Source organism: Cryptotermes secundus, unplaced genomic scaffold, assembly GCF_002891405.2.
Source record: "Cryptotermes secundus unplaced genomic scaffold, Csec_1.0 scaffold715, whole genome shotgun sequence".
In the NCBI taxonomy this organism is placed as follows: Eukaryota; Metazoa; Arthropoda; class Insecta; order Blattodea; family Kalotermitidae; genus Cryptotermes; species Cryptotermes secundus.
In genome coordinates this window covers 161225-178823 of record NW_019724597.1, presented here as the reverse complement: position 1 = coordinate 178823, position 17599 = coordinate 161225, and the positions used below count along the sequence as shown (strand labels likewise).

The window sequence follows — 17599 nt, the reverse complement described above, 5'->3', positions numbered from 1 at the left end:
TTCTTGAGTAGCTGCAGAGTTGGTGGCTCCTCCAGAAGGCTCAGCTCCATGAGTAAGTAAGTATGAGAACCTTATGTTTCATAAAGGTTATTTCACCAAGCGTATGGTCATTGATGCCTTATATGTACAGTGGAGTTTGATGGTTGCAGGTCACTCAGCTTGTTGTTGGGGATGAAGGTGGAGGGTTGTCAGTACACAGCATATCTGACAGAGAGCAGTTAAACACATTTGATGCTCATAAACACAGAGTAAAATCTGTAAGTTTCATCAGCATCAAAGACAAACATTTTCTGGCCTCAGCTTCAAGTAGTGGTCAGATCAAACTGTGGAATTGTAAGGTAATTATCTCTCATTTCTGCTTTAAACTGTACCAGCAGATGTTTCTTTTGTCTGTTAGTAATATCTGTTGCAAGCATTGGGCTTTATAAAAGAAATCCAGTATTTGAAACTAGTGCACATTAGTACATAAGAAAAGTTGCAAGACCCACACCAAGTGTGAATAAAACGGTCACTGGCTGGGACATGGTCCTTCCAGGCTGATGAGGAGCCTTGCAAGGCCAGTATTTATAAATAATCTGCAGCAGGAAACAATAGTTGTAACTGTGTGTGAACCATTGCTTAGCCAGTTTTGCCACTGCAGTAGTGCAACACACAGCAACTAAATACTCTACGTGCAAAGAACAGAATGAGCTCATTCCTTGTATCAGGAATGCTGTACAAATCGGGTGTTCACGTGTGTTATCCGTCTTCAGTAAAGTAAAAGATAAATATTTGAACTTTTGTTTGGAGAATCAGCATAAAGCCTGCTGAAATTGTTGTGGAGTTGAGCGTCATTACTGAATTTGGAGCTTAAAATCTGTTATGAAAACAGTTTTTGTGCATGTGTAAAATTATTCTTGCATGTATAAACATACTTATTGGAAAAACTACGTAACCTCAATACTTTGAAAAGTTTTTAAAGAACAGCTGCATTTATCCTGAGATATTAAAGTTGGCAGAATAACAGTATGCAGTAAGCAGTGCTGCTGTCTAGAAGTGTGCTGTCAGTTTTATTTTGTTTTACTTTTTATTAATTACTTCATGGTGGACTCTGCAACACTGACTCAAGCATGTCACTGTGCCATTTATTGCTGCCCTCTTATACTTCTCTTTGTAACTACAACCATCTCTGACTGCTAACATTTACAGTGACAGAATTTCAAGCCTTAGCCTTTTGCATACTAGGCTTAATAGCATTTTATTGATTTTCAAATCACTGTGGTCTGTTTAACTCAAATGCATTGCAGTTAAGCATAAGTACAGTCCTTCCTAGGACAGTGGGAGACAGCACTGAATAAAAGACCATCTTGTACATACAGGATGCTGGAAAATCCAGAATTTCGTAATGTGTTGTATGAGATCGGAAGTTTTCACCATGAAGGTTATTGTCTGCTGGGGTGAAATGCTATTTAGTCTATTATATAGTTACCAACATTTTGGAGGAACAAACCTCCGTCTTCAGGGTAGAAGAATAAGCTCAATGTGAATGAAATTGGTGTGGATATAGGGAGAGGAGGCACAGGGACTAGGGCTCTGACAGTCCCATTCCAGCATTCCAGTAATCTTCAGTAATATATTGTCTGTTGCAGGGTGGGAAGTTGAGAGAGATTTGCCATACTAACAGTGACTGTCGTATCACCTGTCTGCTGATGCTGGAAGCACCACAGTCTAGACAACTTAATCAGAAACATATAAAAGAAGAATGTATGCAAACCCATTCCACTGACATTTCTGCTGGCAGTGAGACACGTGTGCGATCAAAGCGTCTGAGAAAAGATGGTGGGGATTCACATCTGGCCAGCAGAACACTTGATGATAAAGCAGTAAATAGAAATTCAGAGCTCTCTCCGACAGCTTGTTCGTTCAATGTTATATGTACTAGAGGGCAGAAGTGGTTGGTTGAAGAGCTGTAACTTCCTCTCATTGAAGTGAATAGAGTCGCTGTGTGTAACTTTGGGACAGAAATGATTGCAGGGACGACAGCCTGCTCCTCCATTTCGTGACAGTTGTCACTGAGGCCACAGACACAAGTCCCTGTCACTGAGGCCACAGACACAAGTCCCATCGATGGTGAGGATGACAGCACTTCCCCCTCTCTCACTACTGTTGATTCATGTTCAACCCCTTCTATTCCATATCAGCCTGTCCAAAACTATTGTTTTAAGCCGTTCAGTCTTATGAGTGAAGCATTGCTCTTACAGCCACAGTGTTGCCTTACTTAACAATATTTGCTAAACATGCTTGGCATTATGGCAGTTTCCCAAAAGTACACTCTGACAAAATTCTGGTCAATCAAGTCATGTGTACACTCGTACAATTGTGAAAATGCTGCAGTTACAGTTCTATATGAAGATAAATGAGGATAATAGTGTAGAAGAGAGAAAGAGCAAAGACATATAATATATATTGTTTGCACTTGGGACGGAGCTTGTGTCATTTGTCGTGTAGAGTGCAACAGGATGCTTAAATATAATATTATAAATGAGGATGTCATTGTGGCTCTGGTAATATTGAATTATTATTGTTAATGGTTCACCTTTCATTTAAACAAAGAGTTTCTGTGCTTTCCATGTAATGGTCATTGTCCTTACTCTTGTACCACTCGTCTTGATAGGGCAAATTGTCGCTAGATGGCCTGTTATCACGGAAATTTACAATTAATGGTTCACAGTTGTCCTGCATATCAGCAGCTTTGCACGTATCAGCCTCGACACCTTTCACAAGTGTGACGTGCTGCTCCCATCTGTCAACCATTACATTGTCGAACCCATACTGGATTAGTCGCTCCGAACCTTTAATTTAAAACTTGTATTGTTCATTTTTATGCTATGTGTTATTTGAGCACACATTAGTTCAGTGTTTACATCACAGTGATACAGTGGCAGACACAGAACTGTATGACCCACTTCGTTTGCCATTTATACTTAGGCCTTACACTTCTGAGCACTTGTTGACTTTTTCATTTGACAGAAGCAAAATAAATCGTTCTTTTAAAAATACAAATTAAACTTGAAGAAATCAGCAACAAAGAAACTAGCCAAGACACATGCCTAATAGCTACTTATTGGTTGGCACAATAATGCACTCCAAATCACAACATGCAAGGCATGCAACTGAGGTGTTGGCCATTCCTTCTACATACACCATCCCATTAATTTTACAATAAAAATTTAGCTTGTAAGATGAAATTTGAAATAACTTCTTAAACTGCAAGTCTCAGTTTTGTCACTGGAAACATCTACATAAGAAATGACAGCAGCGGAAGTGAAAGTCCATAAGGATGCAAGACAACACCAACATCTTTATCACTGCCAACATTCCTTTGAGTGGAATGGTAGATGACTGATGAAAATAGAGACAAGTATGCTTGGTGGTGGGGGGTAATGGTCCAAGGTAGATGTGGAAGGGTTTGGTCCATGATACTTCTTCCATGGCCCAAACATAACAGGTACAATAGTTGCCAGAGGAGAGTGCAGTGTATGGAAAGCTTTGGAGTGGAGAGTTGGAGCACCTCTAGCAGCTGAGCAGTATTGTACTTTGATATCAGTTGGAAAAGCCAGCAGTGAAAATGTTGCAAAAGGTTGAAGGTGTATGCTGAGCAGTGTTCATGTCCACATGCTGTTGCAGGAAGCTGCTCTCAGTTGCTTCCAAAAATGTTAATAACTGAAAGAAGGTGGTAGTTATGGACATCAGTCTTCTAAGGTTTCGTAGTGCCACTGGCCTTGATCTGTGACTCCTGTCCACGTGTGGTATAACAGGGCAATATCTTGTGAGTGTGAACATCATGTCAATATATTGTATTTTTAATTAACAGTGTTAACTTCCATTTTCTTTTCATCCATCTACATCATCTGCTTTGAAAGATTATTAATTTGGTATAGATGGATGAAAAGTATAAAAAGTTAATAAAAAAGACATGGCAGTATGCTGCAACTTAAACTAAATGTTAATTTCAGAAGTAATACATTTTTGTTTAGAAAATTGTCAAAAGGAGCATGTAATAACGTTTTTCTTTCACAACTCCTGTGTGGTTTGTTGTGCAATATCAAGCTTCATAAATGTGAGTATAACATAGTCACTTTTTTCTAATAGGGTGTCCATGGTAGCGTAGTATGAGGCACTGTGCTACAAGTTGGAAGGTCGCAGGTTTGATTCGCAATGAGGTCTCTGGATTTTTCAGCTGACCTATTCCTTCCAACCACACTATGTCCCTGGGGTCAACACAGCCTCTAGCAGAAATGAGTACCAGGAACCTTCCTGGGGTTTAAAGGGTGGCTGGCCAGTGTGTAAAGCTGACAACCTCACTGCTGTGAGCCAGGTGTCTAGAACATATGATAGCCTCAGCATCTCACAACCCTATGGGCCTTCACAGCCTGGTACAGGGATAGCTTTGCCTTTTACTTTTCTCTAATAAGAAGCAATAAATGAAAAGAACCTTCAGGTAAACAAAACTGGACCCATACAGGACAGCAAAGTTAAACAGAGATGTGTTGCATTAACCTTTATGCCCCAGGTAAGGGATTTTAACTTGGTGTGTGGAGGGTGTCCTGTGCGTGGGTGCCAGTGTTGTGGAATGAACATTCTGTCTTTAATTCAAGATCAAAGTGACTTGGGGGGGGGAAGTGTAGCCAGGTTATAGAGACAGGGCATAGGAGGCAGCATGTACCCCTCAAGCAGCAGTAAATCTCTGCTAGACCACATGGTTCCATGTGCCATGTGGGATGCAATGCCATGTAGTTTGGTAGATGGGTGTTAATGTTTTAGAGGAATCTGGCACCTGAAAATGGAGGCAGCAGATTCTGTTGAAATGTTGATGCCTATCTACTGAACTACGTGCTGTCACATTCCACAAGACTCTGGTCTTCATACTCACCATTGTGAGAACCACAGACCCCGCAAAAGCTGTAAATCCTAACGAGTTTTTTTTTTATGGTGGGTTCCACATACCCCGCAAAAGCTGTAAATCCTAATGAGTTTTTTTTTATGGTGTGTTCCTTTTTCCTTCTCCCCCTTGCAAAAAATAGTAGTGGAAGTTTGATTTGAGCTTCGTAAAGTAGAGTGTATACTGCACCAAAATTAAAGTCACTTGTAAACTTCCCCCAAATCCAATTGAAATCTGATCATTAGTGTTGGAGGTGAAATATTTAGACAGGCAAATGAACACTTCCTCTCCCTTATGCACAGTAATACCAACTTGTGTTTGTAGCATTGGTTTGTTTCTGGGTTTGTGACGATGACAGTAATTTAATACTGTGAGGCACTCTACCATTATTTTTGGTTTCTACAAGAAATTTGATGGTTGGTGACTTAGAAACATATCCTCATGTCATCCAGCATTAATATTGTCTACAAATTGCCATGTGTGAATTTCCTAATGCACCAGAGTGTAGAATCTTTGCTATTGAAATGTGAGGAGAGGATACGGAGCAGAACCAGATCTGGTGTGTGTCATGTAGTTTGATCGATGGTTACTAGCATCTCAAAGGAATGTGGTGCTGCCATATTCAGGATAGGAAGGAGTCTGCCACTGAATATAACTGAGAGACTGTTGGAATGGGCTTATGAATGAACCCCTTGAAGCCAGTGGGGAAAGGAAAAGCATAAAGGAGGAAGGAAGTGGGAAAAACAAGAGTAAGATACTCCAGATCATAACTGAAGATTAAACATTTCCAATTTTGGTATCATACAGTAAACACGGCTGTTTCTGTGCATTGCCCATCGTTTTCAGGTTTTTTAAACACGCCCATTTGAAAAACTGAACCTGATTTCAGTGTCAGGTGTGAGGAAAGGTTCCTGCATGGTTGGTTCTGTTCAAAGGGCTTTTTCTTGAACACTGGACAATTAAGGAAGTAATCAAGACTTGCTCTAACATGTATTTTTAGGAACTGTCAACACCATTGATTATAAAACCGATATTAAAGTGGGATACAGAAAATGAAACCGAATATTAACACCTTAATATCAGTTTTATAACCAATCAGCTGTTTTATTTACAGCTCTTTAAAGTAGCTTTAATACAAGATACACAGCAGGATGCAGGAAATAAAGATGTGTCTAACAGATCCAGTGGAGTACAGTCTCTCCAGAAGTCGGGTTTAAATCACTGAAACACTATTATTTTCCTCTGTTTATGCTTATTTATTTGAAAACTGGAAACAGTAAATGATAATGGTGAATTACGTTACTTTGTTAATAATTTGTTAGTATGGTGAGTTTTGATGTATTTTGAAATAATGTTCTGATCAAGCCCTGAAACATGTTGTGATGACATTTCTTGCTCAGTTCACGTTACTTTCGCTGTGTTATGGGTAGTATCAGTGACACCTCACAGTTCCACTGTCTTCATTCCAACGTCTGTTAACTTTTTCTGCAGTTGCCTCTCAGTAAACATGTGCAGTTCTATCATACGAATCACCACATGATATTGTTTCAATGAAAGAATCAAACTGAGGACATTGGCATAAATAAGTCTGTGGAAGATGCTAACATCAGAATGTGCAGTCCATTTTCACATGATATATACATCTGTATGCTCATTATAGTACAAGCAGATGCAAAAAATGTGATTCCAGTCATGGGTATTGTTTGCTTATGAATCACTTGATTATGCTGCGTCTTCCTGTCACGTGTTTGATCTTGTTGTGGAGTTGTGTGAATCCTGGTCATGTTCCAGGGTACCTGCAGTAGGTCTTGCCATCTAGATCTTCCATGGAGATCCAGTCTTCTGTGGGACCCACTTCTGACCAATCATCTCGAACCTGCATGGAAGAGATCCATATTTGTAAACTAACCCACTTCCACAGAAAAGTTTCTTCTTGAGAAGCTGATCAAGAAATTTGCTACATTTTATGGAACTTGCAAGTTTATCATCATGTTCACAACAGCCCACATTCCACCCCGTTCCAGATCCATTTTACTGTGTACCTAGACTGCGTCTTCCAAGCAGCAAATCTTTGTAAATTTGAAGTTAATTTACAAATATTTATGCCTGACACACATGCCTTATGATCTAAAATGTAAGGGACTGACTGATCATGTATTTATGCTTTTCCTGTCTGGCCTCCACACACCTTTTCCACTTCCCTGAAGACTCGCACAAGGTTAGCTCCTGCCAGTTTCTTGATATCTGAAGAACTCCACTGTCTGTCTCTTGCAAGCTCAGCCAAGAGCATGGGGTAACGAGAGACGTCTTCCAGTCCTGTTGGTGTACTAAATCAGAAATAGTATGGCTTACTTATCAGGTACTCTTACTTACTCATGGTGCTGAGCCCTTCTTGAGTAGCTGCCAATTTTGCAGCTACTCAAGAATTTCACAGCATTTTATGGAACTCGAACATTCATTACCACATTAACAAGAGCCCTCCACTGGTCCCTATCCTGAGCCAGAGCAACCCAATCCATACCATCCCATCCTCTGTCTCTAAGATCCATTTTAATATTGTTCACCCACCTACGCCTTGGTCTTTCCTTCTGGCTTTCCCACCAATGTCCTATGTGCATTCCTTGTCTCCCCCATTTGTGCTACATGCCCTGCCCACCTCATCCTCCTTGACTTAATCATTCTGATTATACTTGGAGAAGAATACAAGTTATGAAGCTCCTCATTATGCAGTTTCCTCCAACCTCCTGTCACTTCATCTCTCTTTGGTCCAAACATTCTCCTCAACACCCTGTTCTCAAACACCCACAGTCTGTGTTCCTCCCTTAACGTCAGAGACCAAGTTTTATGCTCATACAGAACCGCAAGCAAAATTATAGTTTTGTGTTCTTGGTAACAGAAAACTACAACCAGTACTTCATCTTCTTGGGCTGTCAGCCATGTCAGTTGGTTAAAAACGACCAATGTTTCAAGGACCGTCTCTGTCCCAATTATCAAGATTTAGTCATTCTTAACCAACTGACATGGCTGGCTGATGACCCAATTATATCTTGGGGGAGTACAAGTTATGAGTCTCCTCACTGGGCAGTTTTCTCCAACCTCCTGTCACTTCATGTCTTTTCGATTCAAACATTCTCCTCAACACCCTCAGTCTGTGTAGAGCCATGTAGCCCGCTGAAAGTCAACTGATGTTTTGGAGGAACACTGGCACCTCCATGTTCAAGGTCAAATAAGCTGAGCAAGATACCAGCGTGATAGCAGGTGGCAGGTTCTGCTTTCACACTGGTATCTTGCTTGGCTTATTTGACCCTGAAGATGGAGGTGACATGTACCTTTGAAACGCCGGTTGACTTTGAACTGACTACACAGTGTTATAGCCCACTGTTGTGAGAACTTCAGATCCTACCCTCAGTCTGTGTTCTCTTAGGGCAGCCACACACCAACTGTATCAAGACAAGCATCAAGATCTGAGACAAAAGACAGGCTTGCTTCATTCATGATTCAGACTTGAGTCTGCACACTGAAGTAGCATGTGCATGTGTCTTATCACATCTTCTGTAGTTGGTGACATGACATCAGCTCTTCACTCATGTCGATAACGTACACTGGGGCTGTTCCTTGAATACTGATGTCTGAGGTCTGAGTCTTGACGCACAAAAAAGGAACATGCCGAGTCTTGCTGCATGTGTCTGCAGCATGAAGCTGACATCAACATCATGACTCAGACAGGTGTGCAGCGGCATTTTCATAATCTCATTCATTTCAACTGTGCTCCTTTCTTTGCATCATGTCGCAGACATTGTGTCTTGACTGTTACATGTCTTGATGCATGCCAGTGTGCAGCCTACCTTAATGTCAGAGGCTGTTTCACATCTATACAAAACTGGAGGCAAAATTAGAGTTTTGTATATTTTAATGCTTATAGATTTTTAGATAGCAGATGAGAGGACAAAATGTTCTCAACTGAATGGTAGCAAGCATAACTTGAATTTATATGTGCTCTTAATTTCTACATGAATAAAATTTGTATTTATTACTGCCATTCCCAGATACTTAAACACTGCAACATCTTCAAAAATCTATTAGCTATCTTTATGTTATGATTTTGTTGTGCGTTCTGTTGATTCAGCAACATATATGAGGGTGTTTCTAGGTTGACCTGGACTTTAATGTTTTAAAACATGTATATTTGTGCCCAGTGCTTGAGGTGGAATGAAAATAGAACCGGGATGGTTCAGCATGTGGAAAGAGGAAACATGTTCAGACAAAGTGCGAGAAATGTGATATGGGACTGTGCATTCTCGGGTGCTTCAAACAGTACCACACGAAAGCAAAATTTAGTTAGACGATGCAGGGGAGTAGCCTGTACAACCATGAAACAGATAACAACAACAACAAATGTATTGTACATTTCATTTACTGCCAAAGAAGTAATGGGATGCTTTTAAGCCATTTAGAAAAGAACCGGGATGCCATCCTGCCCCACCTCAAGCCCTGTTTGTGACTCAATCATCAAACTCTCACTCACTCCTTTCCAAGATATTCTCCCTTTACATTACCATTTTTTTTTTCAATCATCCTGGCAAGTTGCTGATACCAGCAGCATGAAAGGTTTTGATCCTGATTGTGTAGCCATTTCAGGACACTGTGTTTGAGGTCATCATCAGTTCAGTATTCCTGTCCTAGATGCACCTTCATTGATCCAAACCAATGAAAATCACTGGGGGTAAGTCATTGTTGCCAGTGGCACTTTAGCAAATCTGCCATATGTTGACAAGCAATGTCATGCAGTAGGTTGATCTTTTGACAGTTTTCTAGGTCTTCTCTTCAGTGGTGCACACACTGAGAAGCAAGTTACTATAATATTGTGCATCATTTGTTACTCCATGTGAAAGAAAATCAACATGAATCATTCATTATGAATCCCTAACGCACATTACTATGATCTTGCCAGCTTTGTCTTGAAGGATCAAGGCTTCTTAGAGTGTTCAGAAAACTTATTGTGCCAATCATGGACACTTGCATGTGACAAAGTCTGACACCATCTTGTATTAGCCTTATGTGCAGAAATGGGGCTCATGGCCACCTGCCAGACATTAATTGCAGTGTTGCCATTAATTATCCATAAAAGAGTTTTATTTTTATGGTGCCCACATCTTCTGGAAAGAAATTAAATCCAGAATAACCTTGATCTACCTTCATAGGCCAACCACCTTAATGGCATAAATTATATCTTCTCTGTTTTTCTCCTTGGTATTTATGTTATTCCCCAACAATTTACATCTTCACCACAGAACAGCAGATGATGTGTCCCATACAATTTGGATCCTGTCTGGTTTTCTTGGACCTCTCTAATGACATATTTTAAATAGTAAACTGTCAGAAGTATCAGTAATTTTCATGTGCTCAGTTATGCTTCGTATTCACACTACTGTTTCAACAGACTGCAAATTCCTTGAAGAATGTCATTTTTTATCTGAATCACATCGTCATTAAAACTTGTTTGTATTCTTAAGTGCTTTTTATTTTTTAGATCCATTCCAGTTAAAAGAAAGTGAGGGGGGACAGCAAAAATTTTGTCTAAGTGAAAAGAGGTGAGGCTCCACATATTCCCAGATGTTTGCTCTAGAACAGGTTTATAGTTATAATTCTGATAGAAGGCAGCAGTGTTCCCTATATTAGATTTGAGGTTCTCAGCTTGGTGAATACTAAGATTATATGATCTGGGATGGAACACCATGTAGCCTTGTAGACAGGTTTCATTGTTTGAGAATGAAGTTTTGTTTCCATCTTTAATGTAGAAAAACATGAAAACAGCACTTTCTCCAAAATGTCTGCCAAACCAGATTGTATTGTCACATCCTGGAAGACCGTATGTTAGCAATGTTTCCACTGATACAGTATGAGGTTTCTTCATCAGGATACCTTCTTTACTACATGTTTTCACCATAGTTTTTTTTTTCTAATTGGCTGGCTGTGTTATCGGGATGGAGAGGTTTCAGATTATAGTATTCACATATACACGGAGATTTATAGGCTGAGCTGTGTCAAGAGCTGTCTTTCTTGCTCAGTCAGCTGCAGTTTTAGTACTGTATAGTGAAGTTTCCACAGCTACATTACAGGATGTGCTGAAAATGTTCCTTATAGGCTCAGATACATTCTCTATACACCAAGTTAGATTCTTACTCACATAATGTAGATATCCACACAAGGAGAAATTGCACTGAGTAGTAGTGTTGGCAGAATGAGATCATCATAAGCCACAAGTCATAACACTACCACCAGATACTCTGTTCAAGGTGTGTATGGGCAGCTGCAGAATCCTGAGAGAAATGTCCATAGAGTTGCCTGAAAATTGCTGTGGCTGTGCTGTCTGAATAATATGTCTTTCAGAATCAATTTTTTCTTCATAAACACTGGGCCAGATGTCCTCATGCTCAGGGTGCACTGAACACAAAATTCGACATCATGGAGTGGATTTTCTGCATTCCACTGTCAGATTTTTATGTATTCACATGTCCATTTAAATAAAACCAAACCTTGTTTGAAAAAAATATCAACTTGGGATGAAATTTGCCATCATGAACTGACATAAGATACCTCTTAGGGAAAAATCTTGGCCATTAACATGACTTTAGGGAATGCACAGCAGTGTCTTGTAAGGTCATAGTTCCTCTAATTTTGTGGCAGTTTTTTCAGTCCTTTCTGATTCTGCTCCTGCATCACAACTTCACCTTTTCATCTGCTGATATGTGATGTTCACATTTTGGTTCCATGTCCATTAATGTGCCATTTCACATTTTGTTGACTTTCAAATAGTGCTTCTGTGGGAAACTGTAACTTCATCTGACTCTCTGAAGTGGAATTCCACTTCACGTAAATACATCAGATGCTGTAACATAAACTTGTGTACATCTTACTCTGTATGTGAACACCACTTCCACTTATAACCATTGTTGACACCTCAGAGAGGATGGGAAATGATGTGGTATTCACACATAGAGGAACAGCCATGGTTCAGCTCAGCCTACAAATAGTGTCACTGGATTAACACCACTCATCCTGTTAAAGAGTGTTGTCAATTATCAAAGAAATATCACTGAATGCTCCTGTAACCTTCCTTCTAAAATGGCAGGACAGAGATTCAGACATTCTCAATACAAAATTGGGGGAAAGTGTCCTTTGGAATATGCTTAAGAGATTTATTATTTGCTTTGGAAAATGGCATAACAAAAAGTCACTTACAGGTTAATGCCATCATATCCAGCTCCCAGTCCTACATGGTTTACGCCAGCGACAGCTCGAATGTGGTTGATGTGTGCTGCAACAAGTAGTGTATCACTGTCGCCACACCCCAAAAATGTGCATTTATTTAAACTCTGAAACTCTTGGATTTCAACTGTGTAATCATAAAACCATTTGTTTGATCTTCATTAGTACTAGTAAAAAACAGTGGAAGATTATAATCCTACAGTTTTTACATATTTTGGCAATGCATTCTTCATACCACCTTGATTGTGCTGATGTTTATTTTTTTCCACATAAAATCTGCTGTCTCATCACATTACAAGCACAAAGCTAAATGCAGCAGTAAATCTTCCCTTAAGTATTTTTTTATTGCTAGCCCTTGTACTGTGGCCACTTCTGGCTTATTGTACCAGCCCCAGATGATAGGTGAGGGTGATTGTGGAGCAATTGGTGGAATGAAGATTGGCAGGGGAAATCGAAGTACTCAAAGAAAACCTGCCCCAGCACCACTTTGTCCACCACAAATCCCACTTGACCAGACCTGGGATCGAACCCGGGCCACCGCAGTGGGAAGCCAGTGACTAACCGCTTGAGCTATGGCGGGGCCTTTCCTTAAGTAACTCTGTGGATCAGAGGCTTTATTGTGAAGCTAATAAATAATCACTCAGATAGTTAGGATATTCCCTGCTTCTATGGAACCTGAATGTTCATTACAATTTCACAATTGTCTGCGACTAGTCCCCATCCTGAGCCACATAAATGCAAATCATATCTCATTTTATTTCCTTAAATAAATATCCATTTTAATCGTTCATCTATGGCCTGGTCTTCCAAAAGGTCTCATCCCTGCAAATTCTATACAGATTTCTGTTCTCTCCCATGCAAGCTATATGCCCTGCTCATATATTTGGTTAAATATTCACCACACCAGATAATTTATTTAATAAAAGTTGTGCATGTTGATGTGAACTACATTTTACATTGATGTATATATGATTTTAAATATGTGAATAATTTTGCAAAGAAGTTGACGTACCAATAACATCGTGGAGTGTCGCAGTGTCTGCGCAGCTGAGGAAGTTGTTGAAGAAGCTGACCATAACTATACCACCATTGAGTGCCTGAAAATATAAAGGTAGCGATTCAGACTTGTAGTTACAAGATACCAAGTTCAGCCTGAGTTAGGAAACCAACTGTCCTGTGATGTTCATGGCTTTTCTCAGTTTCTACAAGGAAGTGCATGGTCAGTATATTGAAACATGCCATAGTGATAAAACTGGCAGAAACACAAGGCTACATAATATTGTAGTGTGTATAGCGGTCGCTATGTAGTGACTGCATGAAGGAACATGCATCACTTGGTAACGGCTGGTATACATATGAACAGTACCCAGGCTATTGCTAGGCAACTGCTCGGTAAATAGGTTCCCATGGCAACAACAGAGGCAGTGCGTTTTCTGTGTGATCTATGCTGAGGGGTTATAAAAAGGTCAAAGACCATAGTTCAATTCTGTTATGAGACAGTGGCCAGCTGGCCATGGTATGAACATGGAAGTGGAAGAATCTCCATTGTTAGAAGTCGTTACCAAGAAACGACTAGTGGACAGTGTGGCAGAACACTTGTGTGTGCATAAGAGTGAACATTAAAGTGTGGAGATTAGCATTGGTGCTCTGATTACTTATAGCTCTGATTAGTGTGTATAAGTGATCAACAAATCCATTCGCCAATCCAAACCACGTCTCTAGTCACCCCCAACATGTGGCAGTATTGTGGTTTTCTCAGTGGTGAAGATTCAGGTAGGGGTCTGCCAGAATATGAAACCTTGTAGTCTGGTAAGCAGGTATCAACAAAGATGCTGTCTGCATCTTGAGGGCAGATGGAGGCAGAACGTTTCTGCAGAACAATGGTCTCATACCCCAGAAGACAGCAATATCACTGCAGGATCACATACTATGTATGTAAGTACTTTGTGTTCAGGATGTCTTGGGTTTAGGCACAATAGATCACTGTGGTCACAGTGCAAGGGCCAAGAAGGCCCACCCCTTATACATTCATGTCCTTGGTTTGAGTTGTATATTCCCACTGAGATTTTTTGTGCTGTTTCTCAGTCCCTCTACATAAATCCTAGTGTTCTGCATTAGAATGGGCCATGACCACATCCTGCACACGGAGCAAGTCGCCTCAGTGGATAGCACTTCTGATGTGTATTTGGTAGGTGCCTGAGTGAAATCCTGACTGAGGTTTCTCATGTTGTCCCTAAGTATCTCCAGGCAAATGCTATGTACAGCCAATCAGAACAGGATGTTGCCTATGTGGGGCTGAAACTGGGTACTGATCTAGCACATTACTAATCCATTACAGAGTTTCAGGCAGGTGCAGTGATCTGTATGCCTTTGGTTTCATGTTGCTAAAAATAGTAGGGAGACTGATCACAGTAACCATGCAGTCTAAGGCGAGAACTGTTTTCACCCGCTCAATCTGGGGTCATGTGTTTGAATCCTACTCAAGTTATGTATGTGTGTATGTGCGTGTGCGTTTTCTTCGTGTTTGTGCTGTCCTGTGTGTAGGTAGCGTTCTTGTGACAGACTGATCCCCCAACCATGGAATTCTACTGCCTGTGTATAGGAGTGTTTAGGATTACAAAACTGAAAAAGTCACCAGGGCCCAAGAAAGGGCTGTAGAGCCATTGAGGAAAGAATGAGAAATAGTAGGGAAAGTTAATAAGAGCACTAGTAACAGCAATTAACCTCTGTGATCCATGTACAGGGATTTGAAATCCCCTTTTGCTCTGGGGCTGGTAGAATTTAACTCTGGGGTGACAACATTAGTACTAAAAAATACAGTGCACTATTGATAAAGGGTAATATGTGTTAATGATTTTTAGTAATATTATGTTTCACATCTTATTCTGGTTTCTGTGTGTATTTTATGTACCCAAATATATCTGTGCCCATCCATAGACACATGCTGGATGTGCTTTTGAACCTTCAATATTTTAACATAATTACACATTTGAATGATTATAGGAAAAGATCCTACTGTGTAAGTATATCTTAATGAGTGAAATGGATTTCATCAAGAAATGTGTCTTATCTGCCTTACAGCACAAAAATTAGCTTTTCACAACTAACTGTATTCACTCACCAGTTTTCTTAAAATGTGGTCAGGTACATTCCGCGATGAATTGCACAAAGCCAGTGCTGATGAATGTGAAAATATGACTGGAGCTTTAGTTACATCTAATGCATCCACCATTGTCTGAACAGACACATGTGACAGATCAACCATCATACCAAGACGATTCATCTCACGTATCACCAGCTGAAAGTTAAAGTATGTATGAAGTTATATATCTAGGTTAACAGGTATCATTTTACGAAATCCTTGTAATTCTCTGATTTTATTCATACTTTTGTTTTGGGACCTCAGTTGCAGGTGTATATACAGCCTGACATTGTATCTTTATAATGCATCTTTTTACTTTATTTCACTTTTCAGTATTACTCCTAGTCTGTCTATCAATCACTTTCAGACTGGGATATTGTAATGAACATTTTATTGGAAATTGTATTCAGGGCCAAGCAGCCTGTATAGCTGAGAAGCTTTAAACCCAACACATTTGCATGCACATGCACACACTGCAGCATCAGAATGCCAAGAAATGACATGCATGTTATGTGTCAGTGAGACTGATGAGTTCATGTGTCTGATTTAGCTGGAAAGTGACTGATCATTTTTAAGTCAGGGAGACTTCAAGAATTTTTCAAAATATTTCTATGACAAGAAAACACTGATGACACGAATCTGTCAAGCATCTGTGATGTCATCTGCAAATACTAGTACATCTCATTATATGCAAATAAGAAAAACATTTTAATGCAGTCAACTAATTTAGGCTGATTTCCTGAATGAGAATTGCTTGCTGGCCGATTGACTGTTGGGAGAAGCATAAAGAGGGGAAAATTATATTGGGTTTATGCAATTTCACCCTTTGAGACTTTTTCGTTTTGGAATACAGCTACTGCATAAATCGAGGAATACTCGTATGTTTTATTTCAGTTCATGTTAGGTGAAGAAGAGTAGTACATGGGATTTCATATAAAGGGCAGTGAAGTTTGTAAACTGGAACTGGAGTGGAATCCTTAATCCACAGAATGTTTTTGTTAAATGTAGTACTAAGGGGGCAGATTTACACTTTGATATATCTCCATTTGAAATTTCATGTGTCTAATTTGAATGATTCATGATTTATCACTATAAAATCAAAAGCTGAAAAAAGTTATCATGCAGCCTTCATTTTGTTCTTTGCATTCTACAAAAGAATGTTCTCAATAAAAGTTGCATATTTTTTAAATAAAATGTCACTGTACATTGTTTCAGGGCCCCGTACAAGGTGTCACTCCAACATCAGTGTTCCACCACCCTTCCGTGATTCTGTCATCAGTTGTAGGAAATGAGAACATATTAACTTGGAGTGGGCCCTAGTAACTACTGAACCTACAAAGTTTTGTGAGAATTTTTTTAAAACTTGAAATGAGGTGGACAGACATTATAGTGACCTCATAAGTCTCCCTTCTTCCCTCAAGAAAGCACAGTCAGTTCAGTTATCAAGTACACACCTTTCCAAAGCCAGACAGCCCTCCATGTTCAATAAAGTCCATTGGCAGTGTATCACTGGGATCATCAGCCAGTGAGGAGTCTGCCCTGACAACAGGCAACATTTGAAGCACATCACTGATATGTTGCAAGCTACCAGTACTTTCGAGTTCTGATCTTAAGCTGCACTTTTAATCCTACAAAGTATAGTAGTTACTGTATGTACTGCATGCTGTAACTGTCAAAATCTCTGTATTGTCCGCACAGTGTATTCAATCTGTGTTTCATAGGGTATTTTGAATAAACAATGATTATACTTTTATCTCTAAACAGTATTAACCAACTGGTCATTGGTTTTTCTGGGGTAGGAATTGAATTTTTAAATATTATTGAGATAACTTTCATGCCCCAGTGAGTTAAATGGACTCATTGTAAGAGTAGGATTTGAAATCTTTAAGAACCAATGCATTTATAGAGTAGCAGATATTTTTTTTCATCATGGGTCCAAAAACAACATATGGTTTGTCTCTTGTGACATCCTTCCAGCTGTGCAATGTTGGATTAGGTTGAAAATTGCAATTATGTAAAAGGTAATAATGATTGATGATTCACAGAAGGAAACTAAGTGTCAGAAAAGAGAGACAGGAAGCTTTCCATTATAGATTTCACCATCTTTGCGGGCCCAGTAAATGATATGCTTGCACTTCTATATGAAGAATCGATACTCAGTTGCCACCACTCATGTTCAGGCAGACACAACAGCTGTTTCTTAACATGTGTCAGTGCAGCTAATGTAATTCACTGCATTCACACCAGATCTTATAAACTGACTCAAG

The 17599-nt window shown here is 39.7% G+C and overlaps 2 protein-coding genes across 2 annotated transcripts in view; one reads left to right on the top strand and one right to left on the bottom strand.

Annotated features, from left to right (window-relative positions):
* Window positions 1-2312, top strand: part of LOC111862412 (p21-activated protein kinase-interacting protein 1-like) — an 18356-nt gene extending 16044 nt beyond the window's left edge. Inside the window, exons 6-7 of the mRNA XM_023847783.2 lie at window positions 150-338; window positions 1629-2312. Coding sequence (XP_023703551.1) covers window positions 150-338; window positions 1629-1952 — 513 coding nt within the window. The 3' untranslated portion in view covers window positions 1953-2312. The remainder of the gene's footprint in view (window positions 1-149; window positions 339-1628) is intronic.
* Window positions 2313-4737: 2425 nt separating this feature from the next.
* LOC111862413 (dipeptidase 1) overlaps window positions 4738-17599 on the bottom strand; it is a 28437-nt gene continuing 15575 nt past the window's right edge. Inside the window, exons 7-12 of the mRNA XM_023847784.2 lie at window positions 16787-16871; window positions 15312-15488; window positions 13203-13287; window positions 12164-12239; window positions 7110-7248; window positions 4738-6797 (exon numbers count right to left, since the gene is read on the bottom strand). Of these exons, the coding sequence (XP_023703552.1) occupies window positions 6702-6797; window positions 7110-7248; window positions 12164-12239; window positions 13203-13287; window positions 15312-15488; window positions 16787-16871 (658 nt within the window). The 3' untranslated portion in view covers window positions 4738-6701. The remainder of the gene's footprint in view (window positions 6798-7109; window positions 7249-12163; window positions 12240-13202; window positions 13288-15311; window positions 15489-16786; window positions 16872-17599) is intronic.